At 43.5% G+C, this 27,675-nt stretch overlaps 3 protein-coding genes across 6 annotated transcripts; 1 reads left to right on the top strand and 2 right to left on the bottom strand.

Annotated features, from left to right (window-relative positions):
- Positions 1-9,370, bottom strand: LOC138207953 (uncharacterized). The gene is made up of 9 exons (XM_069165556.1): positions 9,015-9,370; positions 8,244-8,372; positions 6,978-7,060; positions 6,738-6,897; positions 6,511-6,666; positions 6,271-6,402; positions 5,736-5,959; positions 1,494-5,446; positions 1-747 (listed from the first exon to the last, which is right to left on the bottom strand). Exons 1-9 carry the CDS (start codon positions 9,219-9,221, stop codon positions 656-658), a joined length of 5,136 nt encoding a protein of 1,711 aa, XP_069021657.1. The 5' UTR covers positions 9,222-9,370; the 3' UTR covers positions 1-655.
- Positions 9,371-10,234: 864 nt separating this feature from the next.
- LOC138207955 (MBT domain-containing protein 1-like) lies at positions 10,235-20,444 on the top strand. Of its 3 annotated transcripts, XM_069165559.1 has the most exons (19): positions 10,235-10,342; positions 11,625-11,880; positions 12,283-12,416; positions 13,106-13,217; positions 13,423-13,502; positions 14,066-14,183; positions 14,284-14,418; positions 14,638-14,726; positions 14,848-14,946; positions 15,020-15,155; positions 15,252-15,307; positions 15,679-15,783; positions 15,864-16,011; positions 16,096-16,178; positions 16,328-16,565; positions 16,646-16,717; positions 16,848-17,036; positions 17,142-17,241; positions 17,402-20,444. In XM_069165559.1, exons 1-19 carry the CDS (start codon positions 10,322-10,324, stop codon positions 17,526-17,528), a joined length of 2,298 nt encoding a protein of 765 aa, XP_069021660.1. In that variant the 5' UTR covers positions 10,235-10,321; the 3' UTR covers positions 17,529-20,444. The 3 variants fall into 3 exon arrangements, with proteins under 3 accessions (XP_069021660.1, XP_069021662.1, XP_069021661.1); XM_069165561.1 differs by lacking the exon at positions 14,284-14,418; XM_069165560.1 differs by having other exon boundaries at positions 17,142-17,488.
- Positions 20,445-22,602: 2,158 nt separating this feature from the next.
- On the bottom strand, positions 22,603-26,119 carry LOC138207965 (nucleoside diphosphate kinase B-like). 2 transcript variants are annotated; one of them, XM_069165574.1, is made up of 5 exons: positions 26,038-26,119; positions 24,164-24,285; positions 23,833-23,934; positions 23,149-23,261; positions 22,603-22,833 (listed from the first exon to the last, which is right to left on the bottom strand). In XM_069165574.1, exons 2-5 carry the CDS (start codon positions 24,278-24,280, stop codon positions 22,716-22,718), a joined length of 450 nt encoding a protein of 149 aa, XP_069021675.1. In that variant the 5' UTR covers positions 24,281-24,285; positions 26,038-26,119; the 3' UTR covers positions 22,603-22,715. The 2 variants fall into 2 exon arrangements, with proteins under 2 accessions (XP_069021675.1, XP_069021676.1); XM_069165575.1 differs by having other exon boundaries at positions 24,164-24,282; positions 26,038-26,107.
- Positions 26,120-27,675: the final 1,556 nt, after the last annotated feature.

Raw genomic sequence — 27,675 nt, forward strand, 5'->3', positions numbered from 1 at the left:
TTATGTATCATCTTTATTTTCAGACCCAAATGTACACAACAAAAGTTCAGCTGCAGGTTTTCAGACAGAAGCACGGAGAAGGCTGAAGGCTGAAGGAGGTGACGGCGATACAGAGAAAACAAATGCTTAAACTAGATAAAAAAAAAAAAAATCAGCATTTGGACAGAACAAGAAGAAATTAAAATGCAGAATAGCTCAGAAAATTGATCAATTAATGTAAAACTGGGAAGGAAATAAAAATCAGCTGCTGATTATGATGTTAGATTTCAAGTAAAGACAGTTTATTCCAGATGCTATTCAATAAAATCTAAAAATCAAACAATAACTGGTGGTTTTATATTGTATTCATCAGTGGTGGAAAAATACTGACGTACCGTTTTAAGGTACTTTTTTATACTTCATTATATTTTAGAGGGAAATGTACTTTAACTTAATCACTTTGGTTATGGGTTTAATTTCAGATCAATACTTATATAAAAAAAAAGAAGCTGTTATAACCACATCTGTGGGACACGACCTCATATTTAATCATTAAACATTTCAAATGGTTTCTTTTCATAAAATATTTGAAGCCCAACAAGGTGAAAATAGCCATTATTTTGTTTGTTTACATGAACCCAGCAGCCTTATAGCTCACTGTCGGACAGATAGCCAATCAGAGACGCATGATGTCATCCAGAGCCTCAGGTTCGGCGCTCGTGACCCCGACACCTGTGGTGAGCCACCGCTGGACGAGAGGCGATGTCGCTGTAGGGTCAGAGAAAGATTCATCTTTATTTTATTTTTCACTTTAACGACACAGTTAGCTATTTTTATTTCACGTGTTTTCATAGTTTGTTTTTTGTGTTTATATACTTTATATCAAACGTTAACTAAAACATATCAGAGAGACCTCATATTTCGTACGACCACTGGAGGCCGCTGTCAGAAAAACATAGACACTTTAATTCCTTTAAACATACATAAAGATTGATGTATTCAGGCACTGAAACAACTTGGTTCGGATTAGGGCAACATCATTTGTGTTGAAAGAAGGTCTTCGTCGTCATGGTTACAATAAAAAAAACAGGTGGTTGAGGTTAAAAGAAATGAACAGCAATCTCCCGTGTTAAACATCCATCCACCCTGAACTCCTCCATAAGCTAACATTTTAGCTCTACAACTAGTTACCTAATTACTAGTTAATTAGTCACCCAACTTCCTCCTTTGCTCCGGTCATAATTTCTACGGCCATCAGAGGGTGCTGAAATGTGCTTGCCGAAATTAAATTAACTCTTGCCGGACAAAGCCCAACAATCAGCGATTTATATATATATATTTTTTTTAATTTTTATGCCCTTATCTTTATTGACAAGGTATTATAATTAATAATAATGAATTGCATCGAGGTGCATATGGTTCTCAATCTTTGAGGACGAGTGTAACAAATCCTGTCGAAAAGATGGAGAGCGTTAAGAGGGAAAATATGTCTCATGTCACGCGGCGGCTCTCACCTGCAGCCTGTTGTTGTTGTTGTTGTTTTTGGGATCTCCTGGTCTCCTGACTCCTCTCCCTCCCTGCTGCTGAGATCGACAGCGCCGCCATCTTACAAACGCTGATTCTCTCCTTGTTTCCCCCGGTTCCGCTGCCGGTACTCCTGATTGGCCGGTTGCTGCTGCTGATGACCCGCCCCCCTGTGCTGTTGGTCCTCCCCGACCCCGGCGAGCCGCTGATCCGTCCTCCAGCTTGGCCGCTGATTCTGTCACTGCTGCCTGCACCGCTGACTTTGGAGCCGCTCCCAGCGCTGCTAATTCGATTCCCTCCTGCTGCTGAGTTGCTCAGCCAGCCGCCGCTCCCCCCACTGACACCCACCCTCATCCCGGGGCTCGGGGCTCTTTGGCCACCGGTTGGCTTCCCTCCCGACTGCCACCCTGCACCCTCCGTGCCGCTCTTGCGTCCGCTCCCGGAGCTGTAAACCGGCTTCCATTCGCCACTGCCGGCACCGGCGTATCTCCCGGACCTGCTCATCGCGTGGCTCCCGGGAGAGCCGCTGAGCATGCCGCCGCTACCCGAGCTACTCAACTTCCCGCCGCTTCCCACGCTGCTGCTGCGCCTGACAACGCTGCCCGAGCTCAGGTTCCCACCGCTGCCGGCTCGACTCAGTCTTGTTCCGCTGCTTGAGTAGCTACCCGGAGGACTGAGCACCCTCTCTGTGCTCCCACCGCTACTCGAACGTCCGCTACTTGCACCGTAAACCCTCCACTCCCCACTCCCTCCGCTGCTAAACCTCCCTCCTGCTGGGCTTGTGGTGCGTTGCAGGGCCAATGACGGGGATTGGTCTCTCGGTGCACTGGGTAAGCTAGCACTGCTCATGCGTCCAGCACTCCCACCATAAACCCTCCACTCCCCACTGCCTCTGCTGCTGAACCTCCCTGATCCTGGTGGGCTTGTCGGCAGGTTCATGGCTGCTGACGGATACTCTTTGCTCTCCCTGTTGGGGAGACTATCACTCTTACCGCCAACACTGCCCCCATAAACCCTCCACTCCCCACTCCCTCTCCTGCCAAATCTCCCTGACTCTGGAGGGCTTGTTGCACATTTTATGTCCACCGATCGACTCTCGTGATTCCCCTCGCTGGAAAACTTAGCGCCCCCATCCAGGCTGCCTTTACGTCTGAGACTGCCACCGTACACAATCCACTCCCCACTTCCAAACCTGCCCGTTTCTGTTTGGCCTGCTGCGGGAAGCGTTGCCACTGACGGGTTTTGTTTACTCGCTGCGCTGGGTGAGCTGGTACTTGTACGTCCCGAACTGCTACCATAGACCATCCAGTCCCCGCTGCCCCGCCTGAATCTTCCCTGCACCCCTGCTGTAGCAGCTTGTTCCCCACCGCTAGTTGAACCACTGGTGCCAGCGGTCATACTTTCCCTGTTACCCGGTTTGTTGACAGCTCGCCAGTCACCGCTTCTCCATCCAATTCCATCACTGTCCTTACTGGCGCTCTGGTTTTTGTCCCCTGAGTCACACCTGTCACCTGAAGTCTGAAAATCTTTTTTATCTTTAATGCCACTTGTAGTTTCATATCTGTCTCTGGAATCTCTCGCACTTTTACAATACAGACCTCCAAAACCAAGCTGCTCCTCTCTGTCCGCTATGACGCTACGACCAGCTGGACTTCCAGACTTCGAACCTTCATGACCGCTGCTCACCTGAAGGCCGCCGGTTGGTCTAGAACCGGTGTTTGCACCATTCAGAGAAACTTTTCTTGCTTCGTTGGCTTCAAGTGGTCTAACATAGTCTCCATCTCTCTTCGACATGATGACTTTTGTACTTCTGCCCTCTTCCGGAAAAACTCGATTGCTACTAAACAATAACGACTGGCCTTCCTCTTTTGTCGACAGAATATATTTCTCAACTGGTCTTACGTGTGCATTTGCCTCAGTTAGACTTGGGCATGCTTCCTCATTTTCTTCTTCTTCTTCTTCTTCTTCTTCTTCTTGTTTTTCTTCTCCTTCTTCATCACCATTTGGACACTCTTTAACCTCAACTGGACTCAAACACGAGCCATTTGGACTGAGATACATTTCAGGGTAAGTTGGACTCAGAGGCAAATCAGGACTTCTGATGTGGTCTTCCAGATCAACTGGGCAAAAAACGTGATCGGTCATGCTAATTAACATATCTGTCTCAACTGGACTCTGACATATTTCTGGACTCAAGCTGTTGACTGGCGTCATTGGGCTGGTTAATACAGTGGCTTCTTTTGGACTCAGAAACTCTGTAGGGTCTGAGGATTTCAAAATTAGACTTGGAGGCATTTTTAACAGTTCCTGACCTTTGGGATCAAATATCTCTTCGTCCGACTCTGTATGGTCGACCTTCAGCGTATTGACATCGTGGACCACCTCCACTTCATCCACTTCCTGCTTTAAAATTTCGGTACTTGAAGTTTTACTCTCCAGGTAGTCGTTGCCATCTGGACTGCCAGGTGAAGCATTTGCAGTGCCGGACCCTGAGTTGGCATCTTCCTTGAGTTCGCTGAGTTCACTGTTGGACTCATCAGACAATGCCAAGCTCCGATCCAGTCTTGGAACAGGTAGCGTACCTTCGGATTCATTCCCCTTATTTTCTTCGTCCTTGTCGTTCATCATCAGGGTCTCGGCCTCAACTGCACTCAAATATGTGTCTGAGCCATTTGAGCTGAGGTACATCTCCGAGGCATTTGGACTCTTAAGTGAACTCTGACACATCTCTAGATCCAAGTACGTGACCGGCTTTGTCGGGCTAGTCAATAAATCAACTTCTTCTGAACTCAGAAGGTCAAACGAACTACAACCAACACCAGAATCTGTTGAACTTGTAGACAGTTTTGACTCCGTTGTACTCAACAAGACCTCTCGACCTGGTAGATGAACCGTCTCATTATCTGACTCCACCTTTAGCTCGTTGGTATCATGGACTTCCTCCCCTTCTATCTTTAAAATCTCTGTACTCGTAGTCTTAATCTCAAGGTCGTCATTCCTGTCTGGGCTACCGGACCCTGAATGAGTGTCCTGGGACACCTCGGACAATGCAAAACTCTGGTCCAACCTCCAAACACCTTCTTCTTCATTATCAGTCAGGGTTACCTCATCGAAGACTTCCCCCTGAGCCGGTGTGGACCTAGAAACATGAGATCCAGACACCCCGAAGGATGTTTGGGCTTCTTCAGCTACATCCCTGACAGCTTCTGGTGGAGTCTCCAGCTCATAAAATCTAACCTCTGCAGGATGTTTGTTCTTAGCTTGGACAGAGCCTTTAGTGGGATCAATCTGAGCTAAAATCACAGCTTCCGTCTCCTTCTTTATCTCTGCAGCAGCAAGTTTAACAGGATCAGAAGTGGTCTCATGTGTTATGAAATGTGGTCTCTGCTTTACTTCTGGCTCCGGAGTGATGTTAGCAATCTCTACTTGAACGTTTGTCTCTGTTTTGGTGACCTGTGAACTAGCTTGTTTGGAAGTAAAAGTCTCTGATTTGGTTTGAGCCCCAACAATTGATGAATTCTGCAGTTCACTGTCTTTAGTGTGGACTCCGTCGTCCACAGAGCTTCTCTGTCTTTGGACCATCGTGGATTCTCTTCCAGTACCTTCGAGAAGAGCTCCCGTTCTCTGGTTTTCAGACTTTTGGAAGGACTGAGTCAGATTTGAGGTGTTAACCGATATTATTGATAAGTTCTTTGCCTGTTTTCTGTGGACCCTGCATGACTGGACTGTGGTCACTGTCTCAGAGCGGGGCGCAACTAGCGGTGCTTGTCCAACTGCGTGCACATGACCTCTAGAAACTGTCTGGACCTCCATCGTCCTGAGATTTCCTCCCTGAACACGGACTGTTTTACCCGCAGTGATGTTTCTCCTGAATGTGGAGGGACTGGTTGCAACACAGACGGACATGGCTGCAGGCTTGGAGTTGAAGTGGAGACTTGAAACCCTATTAGGACATTAGAAAGACACACACAAAAAAAAAATCTAATACCTTTCCCAACTAGTTCCTCTCAAATAGGTTTTCTAGAAAGAACTGTATATATTTCTTTTTCTTTTTTGACAGAACCAGCTGATTTAGTCTTCACAGCTTGGTTCAGATTATATACGTTATAATTAAAACCCTTTTTCTAAATATTTGTGTCACCGTAACACCACATATGAACTTGTATATGTGATTATATTCTTTTCTAGCAGTAAAAGAGCTAAAGATGCCAAACCCCGGATGACCCTCATACCCCTGGTGGCTCAGTCCTTCCAGCAGCCTCCTGTAGTCCTGGATCTCGGACTCCAGGCAGCTCTTCACGTCCAGCAAGTTCTCGTGATCCGCAGCCTGCCGAGCCACAGCCTGCATCACCGAGTCCAGGTCGCTATACAGACCGTCGGCCGTCTGGTGCAGGACCACCAGCTGCCCGGCGAACGAGTCCATCTGCCCCCGACCAGAAGTCTCCAACATCTCCATCTGCAGACAGGAAGTCAAATCCACGGCTGTAAGTTCTGATCTTTTTTTTATTTGGAAGATTTGGAACTTGTTGGTCTTGATTTGGAACTTGTTAGTCTTGATTTGGAACTTGTTAGTCTTGACTTGGACGATGGGATATGAAAGCTTCTTGTTTTTATAGTAAGATGTTTATTGACATAGACACTAGCACTCTGACTCTGGAGGTTTTGGTGCTCTTGGTCGGGACTTGGACTTGTCCTGGGATCAGGTCTTGTTCTTTCGGAGTTTGGAACATTCAGAGTGCAGTTGGAGGAACAGCAGTTTAAACCCACCAGAGTCTGCAGTTGTGTCAGCTCTTCAGTTAGACTGGCTGCTGTTCGCCTTCGCTCCTCCAGCTCAGCTTGGTTGACCTCTGACTCCACTGTCAGGTCAAAGGTGACCTCGGGAGTACGCATCATGGACTCCTGAACACAAGACACCGGCTGAAATGTTGTTTACAACATTAAAATCCACTCGAATCATTTCCAGTCCCCACTGATGTTTCCTGTATTTCAAAATAAGAGTTGGTCTACCTGAGTGTTGAACCAGGACTCGTTCCGGTACCGGTCAAACAGCGTCTCACTCGTCCATCTCAAGTGGTCCAGCTGTTGGATCAGATCTGATGACTCTGCAGTCTGCATCTCCACAGCGACGCTCCCTGACGCCTGGGCCAGGAGAACCTGCACATCCTGGACAGGCAGACAGGAAATGTGATATGGTTTGTTCGTTTGAAGGATCCGGGTGTGTGTTCGTGTTTTACCTGTTGGTGTCGTATCTGCAGCTGCAGCAGCTGTTCTGATTGGTCGTTCAACAGATTCTGGAGCTCCGGCAGTTGGTGGGCCTTCAGGTCCTCCTCCAGCAGCCGCAGATCGCTAAGCTCCGCCTCCACCCGTTCACGCTGCTCTCTCTCCTTTTCACACCTGCTCACACAGCAGAGGATCATGGGATATGTGCACCTCTGTCTGTGCGTGTTGGCCCGGGTTTCGGTGTGTGGATCTACCTGGCGTCGAGGTCGAAGGCCGTCAGTTCTGCCCCGAGCAGCTGCAGCTTCACCCGAGCCTCGTCCGAGAGACACTCACTGATCTGTCAACGAGATGGAGAAAGAGAGAGAGAGAGGTTACCTGGACACGTGTTTTCAGGAACGCGTTATTCTGAGCAACAGTTGTTGGAGTGACTTGAAAGTTAAAAAAAAATATGCAACTGATTAAGTCTTTAAATTTCAGGACTTCAAATCGACTTGTTGGTCGTGTTACGTCCAAGTGTCGTCTCTTGATCAACATCAGCACCAGGGTCAGGCTGTCAGCGCCGAGTTCTACTCGGACCTTCTGAGGTTCTGTTCTGATTTGGATTTCTTTTCTGCTTTGTAGTCTTCAGGTCAGTCTGGGTTTTTGTGCTTCCTGTTTTTGTTTTGAAATGACTCAACTTTGTTTCATTTTGTTGTGTCTTTGTTTCACTTCCTGTCCCTTGTATGATTGTTACCCCCCCCCCCCCCCTCCCCGATTAGTTTCACCTGTCCCTCGTGGTCCTTCCCTCCCTGCTGTATTTAGTCTGTGTGCTCTTCTTCTTCCCTCTTTGTCACTTTGTTTCAGTTTCCTGTCTTTTGCTGTGTCTTTTGAAACCCAGAGAACACAAACCACCTGAATTGTGGCACCAAGGCAACAGGGTTCTCCAACTTGCTGCCCAAAAGTTTTACCCAAAATCTGATGCAAGGGACAAGGCTGAAAACCAATAATGGATGGCTGTGATCTTCAGGTCCCTCAGGGGGCACTGCTTTGAAAACAGACACAATTCTGTAGTGGAAATCACTGCATGGGCTCAGGAACACTTGGTGGATGTTGAAGATTTTGTTCCCCAAAATCTGATGTTTCTCTGCTCCAGTTTCAGGTCTGTGGTGACATCACAAATGGTCAAGTTAACGTGTGGAACTCAGGTGTTGACGTTGATCAGGAGACGACACTCTGAATACTTCCTCATGAAGGTTGTTAATCCTCCAGCTCTGTGTGCATCACCGTGCTGTGTTCAGGAACTGAGATAAAACCTCTTTTGTTCTTTAACAAAAACTTCAGGCTTGTTGATATTCAGGTTTGTTATTTAACATTTCAGACTCATCTAAATCCGTTTGACCTTTAAAGAGACACACCTTAAAGAAAATTAAAGAAACTGTGTTGTAAACACAGAGGTGATCGTTTTAGATTCTCCAAATCACTGTATTTTTGACAAGTCAAATTCAAGTCAGTCTCTGATTGGCTGCTTTGCTGGTCCTCACCTTGTCCTGCAGCAGGGACGCTGTCCTCAGGTGTCCGTCCAGCTCTCTCAGCCCACCAGGACACTTCCTATCCAGGTCCTCCTGGATCTGACGCTCCAGCATCTGATTGGCTGCCTCCAGACGTTGCACCTGCATCCACCAGTTTGTTTAGGAATCATGGAGCAAACACAGTTATCAGTCAATACAAAACTCCATTCAGAAATCAATCATTTTTATATTCTCTTCTTCCTTAAACAATAATTGAAAAGCTTAGTTCTGTTTTGGTATTTACTACAGTGACAAAAATGGGAGGAGTTTGTTTATGTCCATGCCAAACTCCATTGAGAAATATTATACTTTTATGTTCTGTGTCACTCATTACTTATACAGCTCATGTTAATCATTGAGCAGATATTGTACTGTGAAGGTAAAACTCTGTTAAGAAATCTATTAATTTTACATTTTCTTCCATCAGAAGGACATTTATGTTTGTTTCTACCTCAAAGGAGTCAAAAATCAAATGTGCAAAACTCCATTGAAAAATCTGTTACTTTATAAATTATAAATCTCTCCTTTACACTGTTTTCACACAGTGCAAAAGTCAAAATAGTAAAAAATAGTCTTGCACTTTGTATATTTTCTTGCTCTTAAAGGAAAATGTATTCTCACCTGTAAATCTCAGTTTAATTTTGGAATTATATAAATCAATACAAAATTCATTATTTTCATGTTTTTCTTGCTACTAAAACATTATTGGATATATTTGTTCTCGAATGCAGGAGGACATCCTACCTGCTGCAGGTATAAAGCCAGCCTTCCGTTCAGCTGCTGCAGGCTGTGTTTTTCTGTGGATAGACAGAAGCTCCTGCTGCGGTCCGGAGCTGCAGGAGCTGCAGATGCGGGGCTGTAATGCACCGACGCTCCGGCTCCATGGTGAACACGGTAACCCAGAGCCGTCCGGGACGCCGTGTTCGCACGAAGAAGCTGCATCGAAGTCATCTGTCCTATGTTTGCATTTCTATCTCATCTGCCAGGGGCTGCCGCTCTGAACACGTACCGCTCCTTTAAAGTTTTATTTTCTCATCTTAATGCAGGTGACTGTCATCCTCCTGCAGCTGTGGGATCTGAACCCCGCAGATGTTCTCCGTCCCGGGAGTGTCGGGACTAGATGGAGATCAGGTGTAATCAGATTTAACCTTTAAATGGTGACATGCGGAGCAGGCTGCGGCAGGATGGCAGCCCTGCCCAGCTCAGCCTCTCAGCACATTAACTGCAAAAGGGCAGTCAGGTTCTCACTTGTTTTGCAATGTTCTGGATCAGCATGTCCTGTCGCCTGAGGGCCAAATGCTCAGGTAGAATCTGGAAAATAAAAGCTGCTGTGACTTCATGAATAAACCTGTAAAAGGTCATCAGGGATCCTGTTTTCTCTGTCCTGTAATTATTCTTTTGTAGCTCATTTCATTAAACGTAAAGTCAACAGATTTATTTCTATTACACTGTCATTCAAAAGTCCACAGCTGTTATTATTATTGTAATTATCATAATTATCATAAACCAGAGAACAGAAGAAAAACAACACAAAGAGATGCTCCTACAGAACTTTGAGTGTTTGGTTTTTGTATTAAGGTTTATTTATTGTTCGTAATAACTCACAATGGAAATGTTTTATGTCTGCCAGGAGCTCGTATGAACACTGAGACCTGTTCCTCCTGCTCATAGTGGACATTTAGACTGGGTTTAGACTTGGCTTTGGTCTGGGTTTAGAGTGGTTATGAACGGCTTCTAAACTTGTTTTGTAGTTGGTTTGGACTGGGTTTTAGGATGTTTTTAGACTTGGTTTTACACTGGTTTTAGACCTGATTTAGAATGGATGTGTTTCCGGCTCTGTCCAGCAGGGGTCGGTCGAGGACTTGTCATTTCATCTGAACGCAACACACGAAGCAGAAGCAGCAGCCAATGGGCGATGAGCGTCTGCGGTTCCCGCGCCTGCGCATTGGAGGCGTGGTAACGCTGTTGATATGTCCGCCACTGGGTTTTAATGATAATTTCTGCGGGATTTGGCGTCTCAGAGCGAGAGTCCCCCTCCGCGGCCCGGCCTGATGGAGAACCCCAGAGACCTGGTGAGTCCTGAGGCGTGTCCGTCCGGCGGCAGCCTGCATGTCCCCCTTTTGTTGTGGTTCGGTGTAGCGGTCCTCAGCAGCTGCTTCAAAGCCACCTCCGACAGAAAGTCAAGGCAGAACTCCGTTGAGAAATCTGTCAGTTTAAAGTTCTCTTGCTCCGACCAAAATGTGTAAAAACTTCAAATGGCATTTAAATTGTTCATTCACGAGCTCAAGATAAGTTTTAATTCGGCAAACATGAACAGCACGAAATACTTCTTAAATCGGCCAAAACATAACCTTATATTTGCTTCGCTTGTTGTTCTCTAAACCTCCTTTTGAAACTCCCCTGAAAATCGTGCGATATTAGGTTTCTTTGTTTGTTCCCACAGAAACTCACCTCCCTGGAAAGTTTTTAAAATTGTTCCCTAAATAAACTGGATCCCCGTTTATTCGGCACACATGTACAACAATAAACCAGTTTTATACCGGTGAAAATCCACTTTGTTTACCGTCCTGCTGTTTTCCCGCTACAGTCATCTACGTTCACAGTGCAGAGCGTCACGGTTAGTCAATACCAAAAAAAAAGCTCTTTCACTCGCGTACTGTGGTGCTAGATGCATTTAATGTACGCCGAATTTAATGATGGATGTAGCCCAGTACGACCCGGCAGGGGGTTGTTTTACAGCGGCAGCATCCTGCTGTCAGGACCCAGAGAAACCCGAAATCCCCGAAATCCTGGAGGTCATCTGGTGTCCGGCGCAGACAGAATCTGATGATCAGAATGTTGATGTCAGTCAGACTCTCACCGCACTGCAGTGCTGCAGGTCACCCAGCTGCAAACAGCTGTCAGGCTTCAGGGAGGGGGGGGGAGCCAGACATCTGAGACACACATCATGACGTCATCACCTGCACACAATCACATCATGACATCATCACTTGCACACAGTCACATCATGACATCATCACCTGTAGAAAGTCGCACATCATGACATCATCACCTGCATACGGTCGTACATCATGACATCATCACCTGCACAGAGAAACACATCATGACATCATCACCTGGACAGTCTCACATCATGACATCATCACCTGGACACAGTCTCACATCATGACATCATCACCTGCACAGATGTTCATGTTTCACACTCTGATTCTAATTTGACTATACAATAACATTTTTCTTTAGATTTGAGATTAATTACTTTTTTCTGTGAATCAAACACAGTTTTTATTGAATAAAAATAATAATTTATTCATGTCTGCTGATTATCTAGCTGTGTGACCTTTGACCCCTTAGGTGGAGCATCCGTCCCGGAGGCGGCGGGACTCTTTCGGCATGCTGGACGGTCTGGAGGAGGACCGGAGCAGCTGCAGCTCGGAGTCCAGCGGGGGGAGTGCAGCATCCAGCCCCGAGGACAGTGAGGACGAAGAGCTGGGAGGAGGAGGAGGAGGAGGAGGGACGCACCTGCCCCCCTCTTCCTCCTCCTCCTCACTGACGCTCATCAAGACCAACGGACAGGTGTATACCTACCCTGACGGCAAGGCAGGCATGGGTCAGTGTTTAAAGGGTTATATCTGAAACAGGAAACAGGAAGTCCTCTGAGGTAAACAGGAAGTACCATAAGATAAACAGGAAGTCCTCTGAGGTAAACAGGAAGTCCCATGAGCTAAACAGGAAGTCCTCTGTGGTAAACATGAAGTGTAAACAGGAAGGCCTCTTTGTTCAATATCAGTCGTCACTTTTTCCAACTTGAAGCAGCTTCAGATGAAGTTCATTGATTTGAAGCTGAACAGGCAGCACTGCATTAAAAACAGACAATTCTGTAGTGAAAATCACTGCATGGGCTCAGGAACACTTCTGACAACCGTCGTCTGTGAACGCAGTTCATCGCTGCAGGTTAAAACTTGTGTAAACGCTGTTCTTAAGCGTTACCTCAGATCTGGTTTCTCCTCAGCGACCTGCGAGATGTGCGGCATGGTCGGAGTCCGAGACGCCTTCTACAGCAAAACCAAACGTTTCTGCAGCGTCTCCTGCTCACGGAGTTACTCCTCCAACTCCAAGAAGGCCAGCATCCTCGCCCGGCTGCAGGTAACACGCACACGCACACACACACACACACACACACACACACACACACACACACACACATATCTCCTGGTGTTCCTCAGGGTTCGATTCCCGGTCCTCTGTGTTTTCTATTTAGTTGAAAGCTAAATCTGTTCTCCTGGGGTTTCCGCTGGTCCTGGAGTTATAAAAAGTCTCTTCCAAAGAGTTTGTGGTTTTATCTCCTTCAGTCAACGCGTGATTTTTTTTTTTTTTTTTTTTGAACGAAGGCAAACGTGCCGGAAAAAAATCAACCTTTCGAGAGCTTCGGATAAAAAAACGCTGACTTGAAAAAGAAAAGCCAGACGTGAAGTTTGTAAAACTGCTATTAATGTATTTAAAATGTGGGAGAGGGAGCGCTTCGTTACCATGCCGACAGTAGAGTGGTGGAAGAGCTTCAGGACATTCAGTCACTTTTTTTTTTTTCCGTTTAAGAAGAAATATTTTCATCAGTTTGTCGTTTAAACGGTTAAAAGTTACTTTTCAGTTTTGTCCTGAAAACGCCTCTTAAAGAGTAAATAAAGCTTCACAACCTGCCGGGAGTTAAATCACGTCGCTGGATTTTTACGAGAGGAAATCACAGCGTGGGCTCAGGAACATGTAGAACGTTTACTCCGTGCAGGTCGGAGAGTTTGACCTTTGACCTGAGCCTCTGTGTGTTTTGTGCCTTTAAGGGGAAACCTCCCACCAAGAAGGCCAAAGTCCTCCAGAAGCAACCGCTGATGACCAAACTGGCCGCTTATGCTCAGCAGCAGGCCGGCCAGCAGGGCGGCGCCAGGAAGGGCGGTGAGTTCAACGCTGTGGTTTTCAGAATAAAAGACCTGATTAACAGCGAATGTAAAAGAAACAGAACAAATAAACTGTTGATCAAAGTTATTGATCTTCAACTAAAATGTCCCGATGACCTTTGATCAATCGCAGATCTGATGTCTGCTGAGCTCAACTCTTCTTTGTTTGTTTGTTTGTTTGTTTGTTTGTTTGCTGGCTGCAGTCTCTGTGGAGGTGTTTGACTGGGGCCGTTACCTTGGAGACGGAGATGTGGCGGGAGCACCGGTCAGCTGTTTCAAACATGTGGGTACCACACAATCACACACACACACACACACACAGACTTTTACTGCATGTCATTTCCCTCCTTTGTTCCCCCACATTTCCTGTCTGTACCTATCAAAATAAAGGCATAAAATACCCGAATATTAACAGGGAGTTAGTTTTAGTGTCAGTCAGATCTCAACGTGTGTTCAGATTCAGTGACGTCTACTTCCTGATGACGTCATCACCTGTGATTTGCCCTTCGGAATAAAGCTCCAGGGAGGGTAAACGGTTCGAGAAGTCGCCTGAGAGTCTTCAGGTGTAGACGAGTTTCAGGTAAATACGACAGGTGCAGTGAAACTAATTTGACCTATAACGGCGGCAGAACTGTAAGCGAGCAGCTCCTGTCTGCAGTGCATCATGGGAAAATCAGACAAAACACCGCTGATCACTGTGAAACTGAAGGAAACCTAAAATCAGACAGATTTTCAGGCAACTTCTGAGTGGCTGAGACTAAAGTCACTGAGCCTGCAGACATGAGACGGTCCATGACGTGTGTCTGTTGTGTGTCTGTTGTGTGTCTGTTGTGTGCACTCCTGGAGGTGCCGATGGGGAGGTCGTGGGGTGACATCAGTGAAGGAGTGCGAGTCGAGGTCCCGAACACAGACAGCATTCTGCCAATGAAGGTGTACTGGATCGCTGGCATCATCAAACTGGCAGGTACACACACACACACGCACACACAGGCAATTTATCAACATTTATATCAGTTATATTGATGTGTGTGCGCGCGTGTGTGTGTGTGTGTGCGTGCGTGCAGGTTTTAAGGCCCTGCTGCGGTATGAGGGCTTTGACAGCGACCCCTGCAGAGACTTTTGGTTGAACCTGTGCGTCCCTGACATCCACCCGGTGGGCTGGTGTGCTGCCGGTGGGAAACCTCTGGTCCCCCCTCAGAGTAAGGGACACTTCCTGTCCGGACCAAACACTCACTTATTCCAGCCCACAAAAGTTAACGTTGTCACGGTAACACAGAGCCAACTGCATTTACAAAAAAAACAAAAAACCTCTGATGTTTCGAACAGAGTGAATCCAGCCTCTGATTGGCTGCAGCAGGGTCACATGACCACCAGAGTGTCACCTGATTGGCTGAAAGTTGTTTATCTTTGTGCATCAGCCCTTCTGCACAGGCTCACCAACTGGAAAACGTTTCTGATCAAACGACTGACGGGATCCAAAACTCTGCCGCCAGACTTCTCATCCAAGGTCACACACACACACACACACACACACACACACACACACACACACACACACACACACACACACACACACACACACACAAAAACAACTTTAAACCTTCCTCCTCCTCTTCCTCTTCCTCCAGGTGCAGGACAGCATGCACTTCCCCTTTAAGAGGCAGATGAGGGTGGAGGTGGTGGATAAGACTCACCTGTGTCGGACCCGGGTCGCTCTGGTTGAACAGGTGAGTCTGAGTCGAGGCGGTCTTTGTGTCGGTCGGCGGTTCAGGTGTAAAGTTTGTGTTTGTGTCGCCGCAGGTGATCGGCGGCCGTCTGCGTCTGGTGTACGAGGAGTGCGACGACGGGACGGACGACTTCTGGTGCCACATGTACAGTCCTCTGATCCACAGCATCGGCTGGTCCCGGTCCATTGGACACCGCTTTAAACGCTCCGGTGGGTCACCAGGCTCCATTTAGAAAACGTTGAATTTAAGCCAGCAGCAGGTTAAGAAGCGTCAGGGCAACTGACATTGAACCTGTTTGTTTCCAGATGTGTCGAAGAAACTGGGCGTTCAGCTGGACGCACCTGGACAGCTGTTTGCCAAGGTGAGCATCCCCTCACATCTGCCTGTCTTTCACACCTGTCCTCTGGCTCTTTTAGGTTAGGTAGTTACTTTATTAATCCCCGAGGGGAAATTTATCTCAGACTTAAGACTGAAGATGACAGAAAACATTCAGAGGACGTTTGTTGGACTGAAGCCTCAAGAAAAATGGCTTTTTCTTGTTTTAACTGCAGATTAAGCAAAACATTAGTTTCACAGTATTTCCTGAGTTTTTACTGAATATAACAAAACTAGCTACTAAAAGGTTTATGGGTCCATCAGACTGTTCCATGTTCTCACCACAGGGGGGCAGTGTAACACCAGGCTGCTCTGCTCACTGTTGGGAGAGAGTTATGCTTCCTGTGTGTCCTGCAGGTGAAGGAGGTGGATCAGGGCCGCTCCTGGTTCGAAGACGGGATGAAGCTGGAGGCCATCGACCCCCTGAACCTGTCTGCCATCTGTGTGGCCACCGTGAGGAAGGTGAGGGTCCAAATAACGTGACCTGTCCTCTTCCTCTTCCTCAGGTCCAAACGATGTAACCTGTCCTCTTCCCCCGTCAGGTCCTGGCAGACGGTTATCTGATGATCGGCATCGACGGCTCGGAGGCGGCCGACGGGTCAGACTGGTTCTGCTACCACTCCACCTCTCCCTCCATCTTTCCCGCTGGCTTCTGTGAGATCAACAGCATCGAGCTGACGCCCCCCAGAGGTGACGGAGTGACCAGAAGAGTTGGTTTCCAGAGAAGAGAGGACTGGATTTATCATCGTCTCATCTTCTTCTGTTGTTTCTCAGGTTACAGCAGCCTTCCCTTCAGATGGTTCGAGTACCTGAAGGACAGCAAGTGTGTGGCGGCTTCGGTCAACCTCTTCAACAAGGTAGGACCCGACACGGATCAATCAGTCCTTCAGAATGCAGTTAGAGTGACATTTTTTTTTTTTAAAGTGAGGAAATCTTTAGAACTTAAAACTTCCACAGACGCATCAGAGCATTAAACTGTCTGAAGCTGAAACTTTGTGACCGTCAGGACGTCCCCAACCACGGTTTCCTGTCCGGCATGAAGCTGGAGGCCGTGGACCTCATGGAGCCTCGGCTCGTCTGCGTCGCCACGGTGACCCGCATCGTCCACCGGTTGCTACGGATACACTTCGACGGCTGGGAGGACGAGTACGACCAGTGGGTGGACTGCGAGTCACCTGACCTGTACCCGGTGGGCTGGTGTCAGCTGACCGGCTACCAGCTGCAGCCTCCCGCCGTCAACGCAGGTAACGCTCACCTGTGTTCTGAGTGACAGGTGAGATGTGTTACAGGTGAGCAGCATCACTCATGAGATTGTTTGTTTCAGCCTCCAGAGAACTGCAGTCAGCAGCGTCCAGACAGAGAAAGAAATCACAGCAATACAAAGGACAGAAGAAGAGTGAGTCGTCATCATCATCATCATCATCATCATCATCATCATCATCATCATGACATCCCAGAAAACCTGATCAATCAATACAGGACACACCTGATCAATCAATAGTTCAGACGCCATTCTTTTCTCTCAGAGAGGAAGTTGCCCATCGCTAAGCGACCTGTCAGTCTCTCCGGCGCCGTGGTAACGGGAGTTCCCAGGAGCCTATCAGGGGACGAGAATGAGACTCCGCCCGATTACCCATCACCCCCTCCTCCAGCCTCAGCAGCCCAGCCGACCTCTGCTGACCCAGAGAGCAGCTCTCTCACTGGGGGCGGGGCAGGTAAGCACTCACTCACCTGTTTACCTGTTCCCCTGTTTACCTGTTCCCCTGTTTACCTGTTCCCCTGTTTACCTGTTCACCTGATCATCCCCTCTGTTTCTGCAGGTGCTCCGATCAAAGAGGAGAACGCCGACTCGTTGTCTCAAAGGACTCAAACGGACACCAACGGATCCTCCACAGACTTCCTCTCCGGTCCGGAGCCGCAGTAGGAACCTTCTTTCATCTCTCCTCCTCCTCCTTCATCTCTCCTCTTCCTCCTCCTCCTCCTCTTTAAAGTAAAACTATTCAGCAGCTCCTCTGCTTCATCCTTAAAACAACTAAAACTCTCTTCCACCATGTTGGTTTCTATTTCCTGTCCTGCTCAGAAAAACAAGATGGAGGACGCTCGGTCATCTTTTCAAATCAAGGGGAAAAAAAACAAACAAACTTTTGTACGATGATTTTTTTTTAACGCCAAGATCTCGAAGGTTGTTTGTGAGATTAGTCATTTAAAAACACTGTGTGTGTGTGTGTGTGTGTGTGTGTGTGTGTGTGTGTGTGTGTGTGTGTGTGTGTGTCTGCGCGCTTCTTGTTTCCACTTCCTGAAACTCATCAGATCAGACAATCTGCGCAGGTCGTTTGTTTTCAGCATTCAGTTTAAAATTAGACAAAATGTGAGTGAGGTTTAGTTGAGTGTATTATTATTATTATTATCATTATTATTATTGTAATCAGATGGAAACACACTCCATCATGCAGGTCATTTAAAGGATCATTAAAGGATCATTCAGCTGTGTTTGTCTGCAGGCTGAAATAAACTGTTCAGTGCGACTTTGTGGAATGACCCTTTAAACTGGGTTTATAGCCGTTCATTCAGAGTTTATTAAACATGCTTTAACAGTTCAGAAGCTAAAAGAGTAATAATGTCTTCACTAACTTTTGATACCTCATAAAAAATATTACATAAGTATTAAGAGAATTTTTAGCTTTTAAAAGTTGGATTTAACAGATTATTTCAATGTATAAAAACAGAATGTTTGATTCAAGAATTCTAGTAATAAACATGATCACTGATGATAAAACATAATTTTACAAAACAGATGCTTAACGAAGAAAAAAAAGTTCATTTATTTAAAGCTCTTTACAGTGTGGGGTCACAGGTTAACTAAAAAAAAAAAAAAAAATACAATTACATTAATACTATAGAAACATACAGTATTTTGGTGTATTATTAAAATGCGTTTGTCCGTGAACAAAAACGAAACAATAACGACAGACGGATGAATTAACAGATTACTCTTTTAATGTGAAGTCACGTATTGAACGTCCTGAACACTAAAACGGTCCCGAACGTTCGCAGGAAAAAATACGATTTACTGTGAATTTGACAAACAGCTGAAACGATGCAAAAAAAAACGAGGCGGTCAAAACCAAAAACTAAAAAGTTTCACCGAAGAAAACAAAACGCGCTTCAATCATCAAATTACTAAAATGTGATTGATCTAAATTAACGCCGAAATCCACACGTTAATACTTTTCTAATCTTATATCTAAACTACAAAAGTAAATTTCTGCTAAAAAAAAAAAAATAAATTAAAAAAAAAAAAAAAGGAAAAAAAATAAAATTAAGACTCGATGAAAGTACTAGTACGAAGTCAAAGGCTTGTCATATTTATTGTGATTGTGATTTGGTATATAATCTCGATGTACTGAAACTTTATGTCATAGTAACTCAGAAATGTACCAATTATAATTCACCTAAATCAAAATTTTAGTTCAAAATTTTCTCATTTTATAATCTTCACTGAAACTCCTCCTGTATACCATGATTTTTTTTTTAAATTTTTACTTTTACTTTGTTTATCATTTTTTTTATATTTTTGATTAGCTTATAATTTTTTTTACTAATTAACTCCTATTTAATAAGCAATTCAAAATTTTAACTAGTCTCATAATTTTGACTTGGTAAACAAAAAAAAAAAATTGAATTTTATATTCTAAATTACTTTTAATTTGCCAGCTTAAAAATTCGACTTTTCAACTCATTGCTAAACAACAAAAAATGTTTAATCGTAATTTTGACTTTAAATCTTGCCATTTTGATTGAAGTAGCTAAAATTGCCGTCGTAATTAAAATATTTTATTAAATAATAATGTTAACTTACGGTCTCATAATTAAGACTTGGTAAACAAAAACTTAAAATTTTATGGTCTAACTTACTTTGAGCTTGTTATTTTAGATTTCAAAATTATAAACAAACATGATATTTGCTGATCAACTCAAAATTTTTGTCTCATAATTTTAACCTGCAAAGCTCAAAGTTTTTGCTTTTTGACAGAGTAATTTAACTTCTTCATGAAATACCTCATAACGTGAACTTACTATCTCCGAATTATGACTTAACGTGACAAAATTTTTCTTTTTTTTTTTGTGGACGTCTGAATTTTCCTCTTTCGGTTTCTTTCCTTATGAAATAGGACTTCTACGTTATTTCGGTGTCGGTGTCGGTTCGCAGGAGAGAAAAACGTGATAAAAAAACAAAACAATGCACAAATCACGTGTTTTCGGGCTCGCAGTGTTTAACATGAAGAACTAAAGACGGAGCGAGTGCGTAATAAACTGTGCGAGCATGCGTCAACGTGAGCATCTCGCACTCTAAACCTGTAGCTGTTTTTTTTAAACTTCACATGTTACTTACTGCTGTGTGTCGGTTGTCTGTTTAATGTTTGTGGTCTTTTTGAATCTAATGTCAAACTGTCCTATTTGTATTACGGTGCTATCTATAGATGATATCTACACATTTGATAATGTTTTTATGGAATTATTTTGTCAAACTGTCCGTGACTCCGGTGAAGAAGTTGTCTTTGTATTTGCGACGGATTTCGTATGCGAAGAAAATGGAGTGCGTTTAAAAAAAAAAAAAAAAAAAAAAAAAAAGTGAAAACGGCTCAACGTGAGGATTTTATTGTCGAAGTCCTCGATTCGCCGGTCTTCCTCATCAGTTCGTGATGATATTTTGTGTGTCCGTCCACAGTGGGAAGGAGGGCTTTGTAGGTTTTGTAGGTTTTCTGTGGGTTTTTAAGTGACTTAGTTTCCATAGAGACTGTTTTGGGACTTTAAGACAAAACAACGTTGGAATGAATTTGGAGGCCGAGACAGCTTTTGAGTTATATTCACTATCTCCGTTGAAATGGATTTAAATGTTGACTTTTCAGTACGCCACAGGAAGCAGAGCCCACCCCCCAAAAAAAACATTGAAAGAGAATTTTCATAATTAAATGTTTTTTTTTACAATGTTGATGAAAAAAAAACCTAAAGTTTGAATGTTCGTGTCCCACACTGATGAAAACCTGCCAGTAATATTAATGTCCACATTGTCCACATAATCTGTGAACATGATATTAATGAGCTCTTATCTAAACATACAAATGTCTAAATATATATATATATATATACATATATATATGTATATATATATATTTATATATATATATATATATATATATATATGTATATATATATATATACAGATACTGTAAATGTCTGACAAAAGAAATGTAGTTATGTACTGATGTTAACTTTCCTGAAAACATTTTTTAATACATTGTGCAATTTTTGGCAGCATGATTGTGAAGAAATTATTACATTTAGATGTAAAATAAATGACTCACTTTACATTTTTATGCAATAAAATGTTATTTAAAAAAGTGGAATAATGATATTTATAGTATTTTTTTTTAAAATGCTGTGCAATATGTTATTTCAGTACTTTGTGTTTGACTGAAAAAGACTGGACGTAACCTTTTTGATAATGTTTAAGTTATTAATATTATTTAGAGAATCTTAATAACAGATTTTTTTTTTTTTTGCAGATTTCACGTTTATATTGTTTTTTTTCTCGAAAAAAATAAACCTACAAAAATTCATCATATTCAGTTTTTTGTTTTGTAAGCATTTAAACCTGAATATTGGACAAATATGAGATTAAAAGGGATAAGAAGATCTAAAACTGGATCTTTTGTAAGTATGAATCCAGGACTAAACCAGGTAAAAATCTCAAAACTTGTACAAAATGTACTTGAGACCAAAGATTTTTGAATTTTGTCTAAAACAAAAAAAATGTTTGCCCAACCCAGGCTGAACTCTGGGCTGGTAAACGGACTGAGTCTGAAGGAGGTCACATTAATTGGAAAGGTGAGCGTTAACGTCATCAGCGTATCGCCAGCTGGAAGTGTTGCAGGTCTTTTTCTGTCTTGGCTTCTCAGGCCTGTAAAAGGAAGGAGGTTCTTCAGCACTTTAGATATCTGGATATGAGCCTGATGGGTTTCCCTCCTGGATGTCTGGACGGCGCTCGTCGGCTCGGGCGTCTGGAGAGGGTAGGATTCAGCTGATGGGTCTGTTTGAGTCCTTTTTTTTAATCGCATGCAGAATCACTGCAGCGTCACATTACTGCAGCGTCACATTACTGCTGTTCAGCAACATACGTGTAGATGTACCCCCCCCCCCCCCCACCCACCCCAGCAACATACGTGTCTTCATGCACACCCTCCGCCGCCTTCTAAAAGCAGCCTGTTGCCCGGTAGGTTCAGCAGACATGTGATACTGCCCCGCCCCCTTCAAACAGGAAATGATGCCTATTTCAACTCTTTTACACGCCACCATGAGCAAAAGATCGCAGCATTAACCAAATATGCTTCTTGAAACCGGCGACAATTTTTACCCGAGTTAAGTTACTCGATTATCAAAATAGTTGCTAATTAATTTTCCGTCAACTAATTAAACAACTAATCAATAACAATAACACTGTTGACTGTGTTTCTTGGTTGCTTGTATATTATATATATAGATATATACTGTACTGTATGTATATATATACATATATATATATATATTGACTGTGTTTATTGGTTTGTTGTATATAATATATATAGATATATAATGTACTGTATATATACTGTATATACTGTGCATTTTATATTTTATATTTATATTTTTTACTGCTATTTACTGCTATTTTATTTTATTGCTTTTCTATTCTATTATTCTATTCTATTCTATTATTTTATTCTATTGTTTCTATTATTGCTTCTGTATGTATGCTGCTGTGGCGAAAAAATTTCCCCTCGGGGATTAATAAAGTATATACCTACCTACCTACCTAATCGTCGCAGTTCTGAGTCGGTGGAAATTTGTTTTCAGTATTTTGATTAATGATGAATCACTTTTTTGAGGTTTTGGACCAGTCAGATAACAAACAATTTCTGAATAAGCTGCTGAAGTTTGGACTTCGTGTGATTCATTTTTTTGACATTTTATAGACAAAACAAATATAATAATATCATCAGGTTAATCATGAAAGAAAATAATCGTTTGTTGCAGCTCTTTCATTTATCAAATGTTCCTGGAACAAGAGGAAAGGGTCTGTTTACTATTTTTTTAGTGGCGGACTGATCCACATTTGTTTCGCCGCCATCTTTATAGTTACTGCTAATAGACAGCATGTCAGCAGTTAGCCGTTAGCTTTGCTTCGCCAACGAGGCTAATGGCAGTTTTAAAAACTTTTGAAGGACACAGAAACGGTCAGAATGTTGTTAACATGAGACTTTATTGATAAGTGCTACACGTTCCAGATTGATCGGTGAGGACCAAGTCCGAGGATCAGCTGCGGGGAGGTCGGAGGTCGGCGGGGTGGGCGGAGTTTACTCGTACAGCCAGGCCTGAGCGCAGGGGGTGTAGCTCACAAACTCTTCGTCCTTGAACCACAGAGCGACCTCTTTCTTGGCGTTCTCCAGTGTGTCGCTGCCGTGGATGATGTTCCTGAGGACACAGAGGCGGTCAGTGGCTCATCAATAACTCATCAATATCTCATCAACGATAACTAATCAATGACTCATCCACTTATCTATCATTTTTTAATGTTATTCATGTATTTATTTATTTTTTGGGACGTATTCTTTTTTTAATTGTATTCATAGTTCTTCAACATTTTATTGTCCTCTGCTGCTTAATGAGCGTGTGACAACGTTTACATAAATAATATATCATTTTGTTGAAGTGCGTGATGTCATCGCTGTTTTTCTTGAGGTCTCTGATGTCACTTCCTCCTGTCCTTTTACTGTGTTGCTCGCTCACCTGCCGATGTTGATGCACAGGTCTCCACGGATGCTACCGGGCTTGGAGTCAGCGGGGTTGGTCTCACCCAGCATCATCCTGATCAGCTTCACGATGTTCTGACCCTCCCACACCTGAAACACACCAGCACACCTGTCACCTGTTGGCCGACGAGACGTTCAGGTTCAACACTTCAACACCGGGGGGCTGAAATTCATCCTGATCTAAGCATCATAGAGTCCCAAAATCAAGTCAACACGTTCCTGAGGCTACAAGTCTAAACCCGGTAAAACAACCGCAAAGAACACCAAGTTTTAAACCATTATGAAACCAGTCTGAAAACAAGTTCCAAATCAGGCTGAAACGAGTCAAAACGCAATAAAAAGAACACATTTTTAAACCAGAACCGTGCTTCAAGTCTGGACGAGTTAGAAGTCCAAAACCAAGACTAGAACCAGTCTAAACCCAGTCTAAACCTGGTCTAGACCCAGTCTAAACCTGATGCCCTGACCTGGTGTCTGTCTGTAAATAAATTATTGCTGTAGTCTTTTTTTTTTCTGCATGAAGTGAACTAAAGAATCAAATTCTGTTCAGACTTTATTATCTGTCGAATCGTTTGTTTTATTTTCCATCAGTCGACGTCTCTGAACAGAAACCATCTGTCTGAGGACAACGTGTGTGTTCACGTGTGTGTGTGTGCGTTACCATGGCGAGGACGGGTCCAGAGGCCATGTATTTGCAGAGACCAGCATAGAAAGGCATGTCCTTCAGGTCCAGGTAGTGGTTCTTCATGTGGTCCTCGGAGGCCTGGACACAGGGAGGTCACACAACACAATATTAGCACACAACTTTAATACACAACAGCAGATACATCATCAGTGAGTCGATCAGCGTCCACACAGCAGGGGGCGCCGAAGTGAGAAGCTCCGCCCCCTATCAATGTGACCATTAAGCCAGGTTTCTTTTCCCTCGAAAAGGTCTCCTGCTTTTTGTTTGTTTGTTTTTGTTTTGAGTTTCTGTCCATCGTCATGGTTACCTGCATGAACTTGGCAGCTACCAGCCTGAAACCTCTCTGCTCGAAGCGCTTGATGATCTCACCGCACAGTCCTCTCTGGACGCCATCGGGCTTCACAGCGATGAAGGTACGCTCCATGTCTGCTGAGGAAGTGGACATGGGCATCTCGTTAGTCAGACAAACAAACAAACAAACTGCCTGACATCATCGAAAAGGTCTTAAAGGTCATAATAAAACATTTTAATGATTAAAAACTGATTATTTAATTTTTAGCTGTGAAGTTTCTGATAAAATGTCTCTGGAGGAGATTTATTTATTAAAAACTGTCTGAAACATTTTCTTGTTTGAAGACCTCAGAATGAACAAGCCCCGCCCCCAAACATGTTAGAGTCCTAATATGCCCCTAGTGGTCCTCGGTGGTATCACACTTTAAGGCACTTAACCTGAAACGACTAACAGGCAGACAGTCCAACTTCTTCTGTATCTGCTATTGTGAGTCAGCGCTGCCACCTGCTGGCTGCTTCCTGTCACTGCTCTGTTTCCCCGACTACCGAGCTCTAAATAAAATCATCTGTCATGTGCCAGATGTTTCCGTCGTGCCTCAGTGATATTATATTTCTGCTCGTTACAGAAACTTTGAGCTCCTGCTGAAGAAGCTGAACCAGAACCGCCTCAGTGTTTGTTGAAACCCGACACCGGCTCATAACTCTGGACAAAGCATCGGCCGCTGCTAATTTTACTGCAGCTGGTATCTGCTGGCATTCAGCTGATGGCAGCTGAAGCAGGTGTGTCTGGCAGGAGCCACCGAGTCCTCCCCCCGTCATGTTTCAGTATTATTAGTGTTCGAGCTGAAGTTCTGCTGATTTACGTGACTGGAAATAAAATCAGTACAGATTTTATCTGTAAAAATGTTTCGACAGTTAAATAAAAGGTTCCTCCTGAAGTGGTCGTGATCACCTGTGACCTCTGACCTCAAAACCAAGGACAAAATGCAACATGTTTTTACTGTTGAGGAGCTTGATTCATTCATTCAAACAGCTGAAGGACTGGGGTGGTTGGGTGTGTGTGTGTGTGTGTGTGTGGGGGGGGGGGGTTAACAGCTGTGACGGGTCAGAACCAAAAGATAATTTTAAAGAACATTAAGGTTCAAGTTTGTGAAACAATGTCGAGTTGATTTGATTTGATTCTTCAGAAAAATCTCAACATGAATTCATGAACGTTTAGAAAAATAAATAACATTTTCATCAAAATATCCCTGCAAAAATCACAACAGATGGAAAAAGAGTTTAATTTAAAATACTTGAAGTCCTGTTTTCAAAGATTCCTGGAAGAATGTTTACATTTCCAGATTATTAATAATCTGATCTTCATCTAGGTCAAAAATTCTGTTTTAATCTCAGAGTCTCTTCAATTATTTTACAGATTAAATCCGACATACATGTTTTTATTCACTTTCACATGAGAATCTACCGGAGCTTCACGTGTTTCTCATGTTGGTCCTGTGTGTTTCTGCAAGTGAAGTTCAAGTGTTTTGTTTTTTTTCTGTCGCAGCTCAAACTGAATTAAACGGAAAATCAAACACTAGGATTTTTTTTTTTTTTTTTTTTTTTTTTTTTTTAAAGACCTAAATGAGTAGAAACTGCAGCATCAGTTTGTTTCCTGCAGATAATTTACTGGTTTGTTTGTTTGTGACGAGTGTCTGCAGCTGTCAATCACGCACGACATGCAGTTCACGTAATGTATTAAAATTGTGTTGTTCTTATTATGTTCCTTTTTGTTGTATTTGTTCTTATTGCAATTCTATTATAACAAATTTAAAAGAGCATCTAAAAACACAAAAATAATAATAACAATAAGAGTGTGTGTGTGTGTGTGTGTGTGTGTGAGATCTCTACCTTGGTTTTGGGGTTTGAGGAGAACTTGTGAAGAAGAGCTGCTGACTGCGGGGAAGCAAACACCGAGGCCGAATAGCTGGAGAGGAGCTCTATTTAAAGGCTCTATGTCAGTGGGGGGGGGGACAGACTGGGATGGGAGGAGTGTGTGAACTGATTGAGTGGCTGTATGTGTCGGCCATTGACAGATTAGTATGCGTGTGCGTGTGTTAGTGTGTCTATCTTTGTGAGGACCTTTCACAGATTTTTTTTTTGTTATGAATATTTACGATTAAACACGATCCATAAATTAACAGAAAACTACATTTAATAAGATCATAAAATAAGAATGTAAAAGTTGCTGAAACAGAAAATTACAGCTTTCACTGTAACCTGAAGCTAGTTGGCGTTAGTTTAGTCATTTATGATTTTCAGTTTACTGATGGTAATGAAACATGATATTTATCTTCATTAATTAAGTAGGACAATCATTTGATCCCCAGGACTGTGGACTCTGCTCTCTGGACCAACCCCGCCACCCCCCTGACCCTTCCTGCTATGAGCTGAACAGGTGTAACACCTGTTGCATAATAAGTGAAATAAAACCAAAAGCAGCCGCTGACTGCTGCAGTCTTTGCTCTGAAGCTGCAACCTTCACCCAGATTTGCCCCCACTATTTATAAACTCTCTCCTAATCAGGGATGGAAACTGTCCTGGGGGAGGACACAGAGACCCAATCAGCTGAAATTAAAGCACACACCCCCTTCATCTCTCCGGGCTTCACCCTCCTATATTGTGATACATTTAGACCTGCAGAAACACAGCTGTGAGCTGTCTCCTGTTTCCTGCACCAATCAAACACAAAGGAGTTGCAAGACTAGCAGAATTCAGTGTCCCACTGTTTGAACCTCCGGACCCTTAACACTTTCAGCCTCCTTTACCTGCCGCTAACGGCTAAACTCCGGTTTTCTATTGGGCAAAAGTTATGGACAATATGTGTTTGTAGTTCTGGTTCCACCTCTGTTGAGGTTCCACGCGAGCTGCCGCAATTCTTTTCATTCACAGGGAATAAACTTTTCCGAACGTTTGTCTTTCCATCTCGCTGCCGTCCTCTTCTGGATCCGAAAGCCTGTCTGACTGAACGACCGTCACTCGAAAAAGAATCACCTCCGAGTCGTCCGGTGTTCGTGTTCATTACGAAAGTTTCAAGCAGCGTCGCTGCAGAAAGTACCAGGTACAAAAAAAAGTCAGACTATAGCATGTCCAAAATATGGTAAAAAAGTCATACGATAGCATGTCCAAAATATGGTAAAAAAAAAGTCAGACTATAGCATGTCCAAAATATGGTAAAAAAGTCATATTATAGCATGTCCAAAATATGGTAAAAAAAAAGTCAGACTACAGCATGTCCAAAATATGGTAAAAAAGTCATACTATAGCATGTCCAAAATATGGTAAAAAAAAAAGTCTAACTATAGCATGTCCAAAATATGTCCAAATATTTTTGTCCAAAATATGGTAAAAAAAATTCAGACTATAGCATGTCCAAAATATGGTAAAAAAGTCATGCTATAGCATGTCGTCCAAAATATGGTAAAAAAAAAAGTCAGAGTATAGCATGTCCAAAATATGTCCAAATATTTTTGTCCAAAATATGGTAAA

This window comes from Embiotoca jacksoni, unplaced genomic scaffold (genome assembly GCF_022577435.1).
Source record: "Embiotoca jacksoni isolate LCO1_2020_lvr unplaced genomic scaffold, fEmbJac1.0.p SCAF_34, whole genome shotgun sequence".
Lineage (NCBI taxonomy): Eukaryota > Metazoa > Chordata > Actinopteri > Embiotocidae > Embiotoca > Embiotoca jacksoni.

Excerpts from the sequence above, each read along its gene's own strand:
- LOC138207965 (XM_069165574.1), bottom strand. The coding sequence starts at position 24,280 with ATGGAGCGTACCTTCATCGCTGTGAAGCCCGATGGCGTCCAGAGAGGA. Across the intron at positions 23,262-23,832 it reads CTGGACCCGTCCTCGCCATG|GTGTGGGAGGGTCAGAACAT; the intron begins GTAACGCACACA and ends GGTGTGTTTCAG. Across the intron at positions 22,834-23,148 it reads CTGTGCATCAACATCGGCAG|GAACATCATCCACGGCAGCG; the intron begins GTGAGCGAGCAA and ends CTGTGTCCTCAG.
- LOC138207953 (XM_069165556.1), bottom strand. The coding sequence starts at position 9,221 with ATGACTTCGATGCAGCTTCTTCGTGCGAACACGGCGTCCCGGACGGCT. Across the intron at positions 5,960-6,270 it reads TGACACAACTGCAGACTCTG|ATGGAGATGTTGGAGACTTC; the intron begins GTGGGTTTAAAC and ends TCCTGTCTGCAG. Across the intron at positions 5,447-5,735 it reads GAAGGACTGAGCCACCAGGG|GGTTTCAAGTCTCCACTTCA; the intron begins GTATGAGGGTCA and ends ATGTCCTAATAG.
- LOC138207955 (XM_069165559.1), top strand. The coding sequence starts at position 10,322 with ATGGAGAACCCCAGAGACCTG. Across the intron at positions 13,218-13,422 it reads GGGCGGCGCCAGGAAGGGCG|TCTCTGTGGAGGTGTTTGAC; the intron begins GTGAGTTCAACG and ends TGCTGGCTGCAG. Across the intron at positions 13,503-14,065 it reads CGGTCAGCTGTTTCAAACAT|GTGCCGATGGGGAGGTCGTG; the intron begins GTGGGTACCACA and ends GCACTCCTGGAG.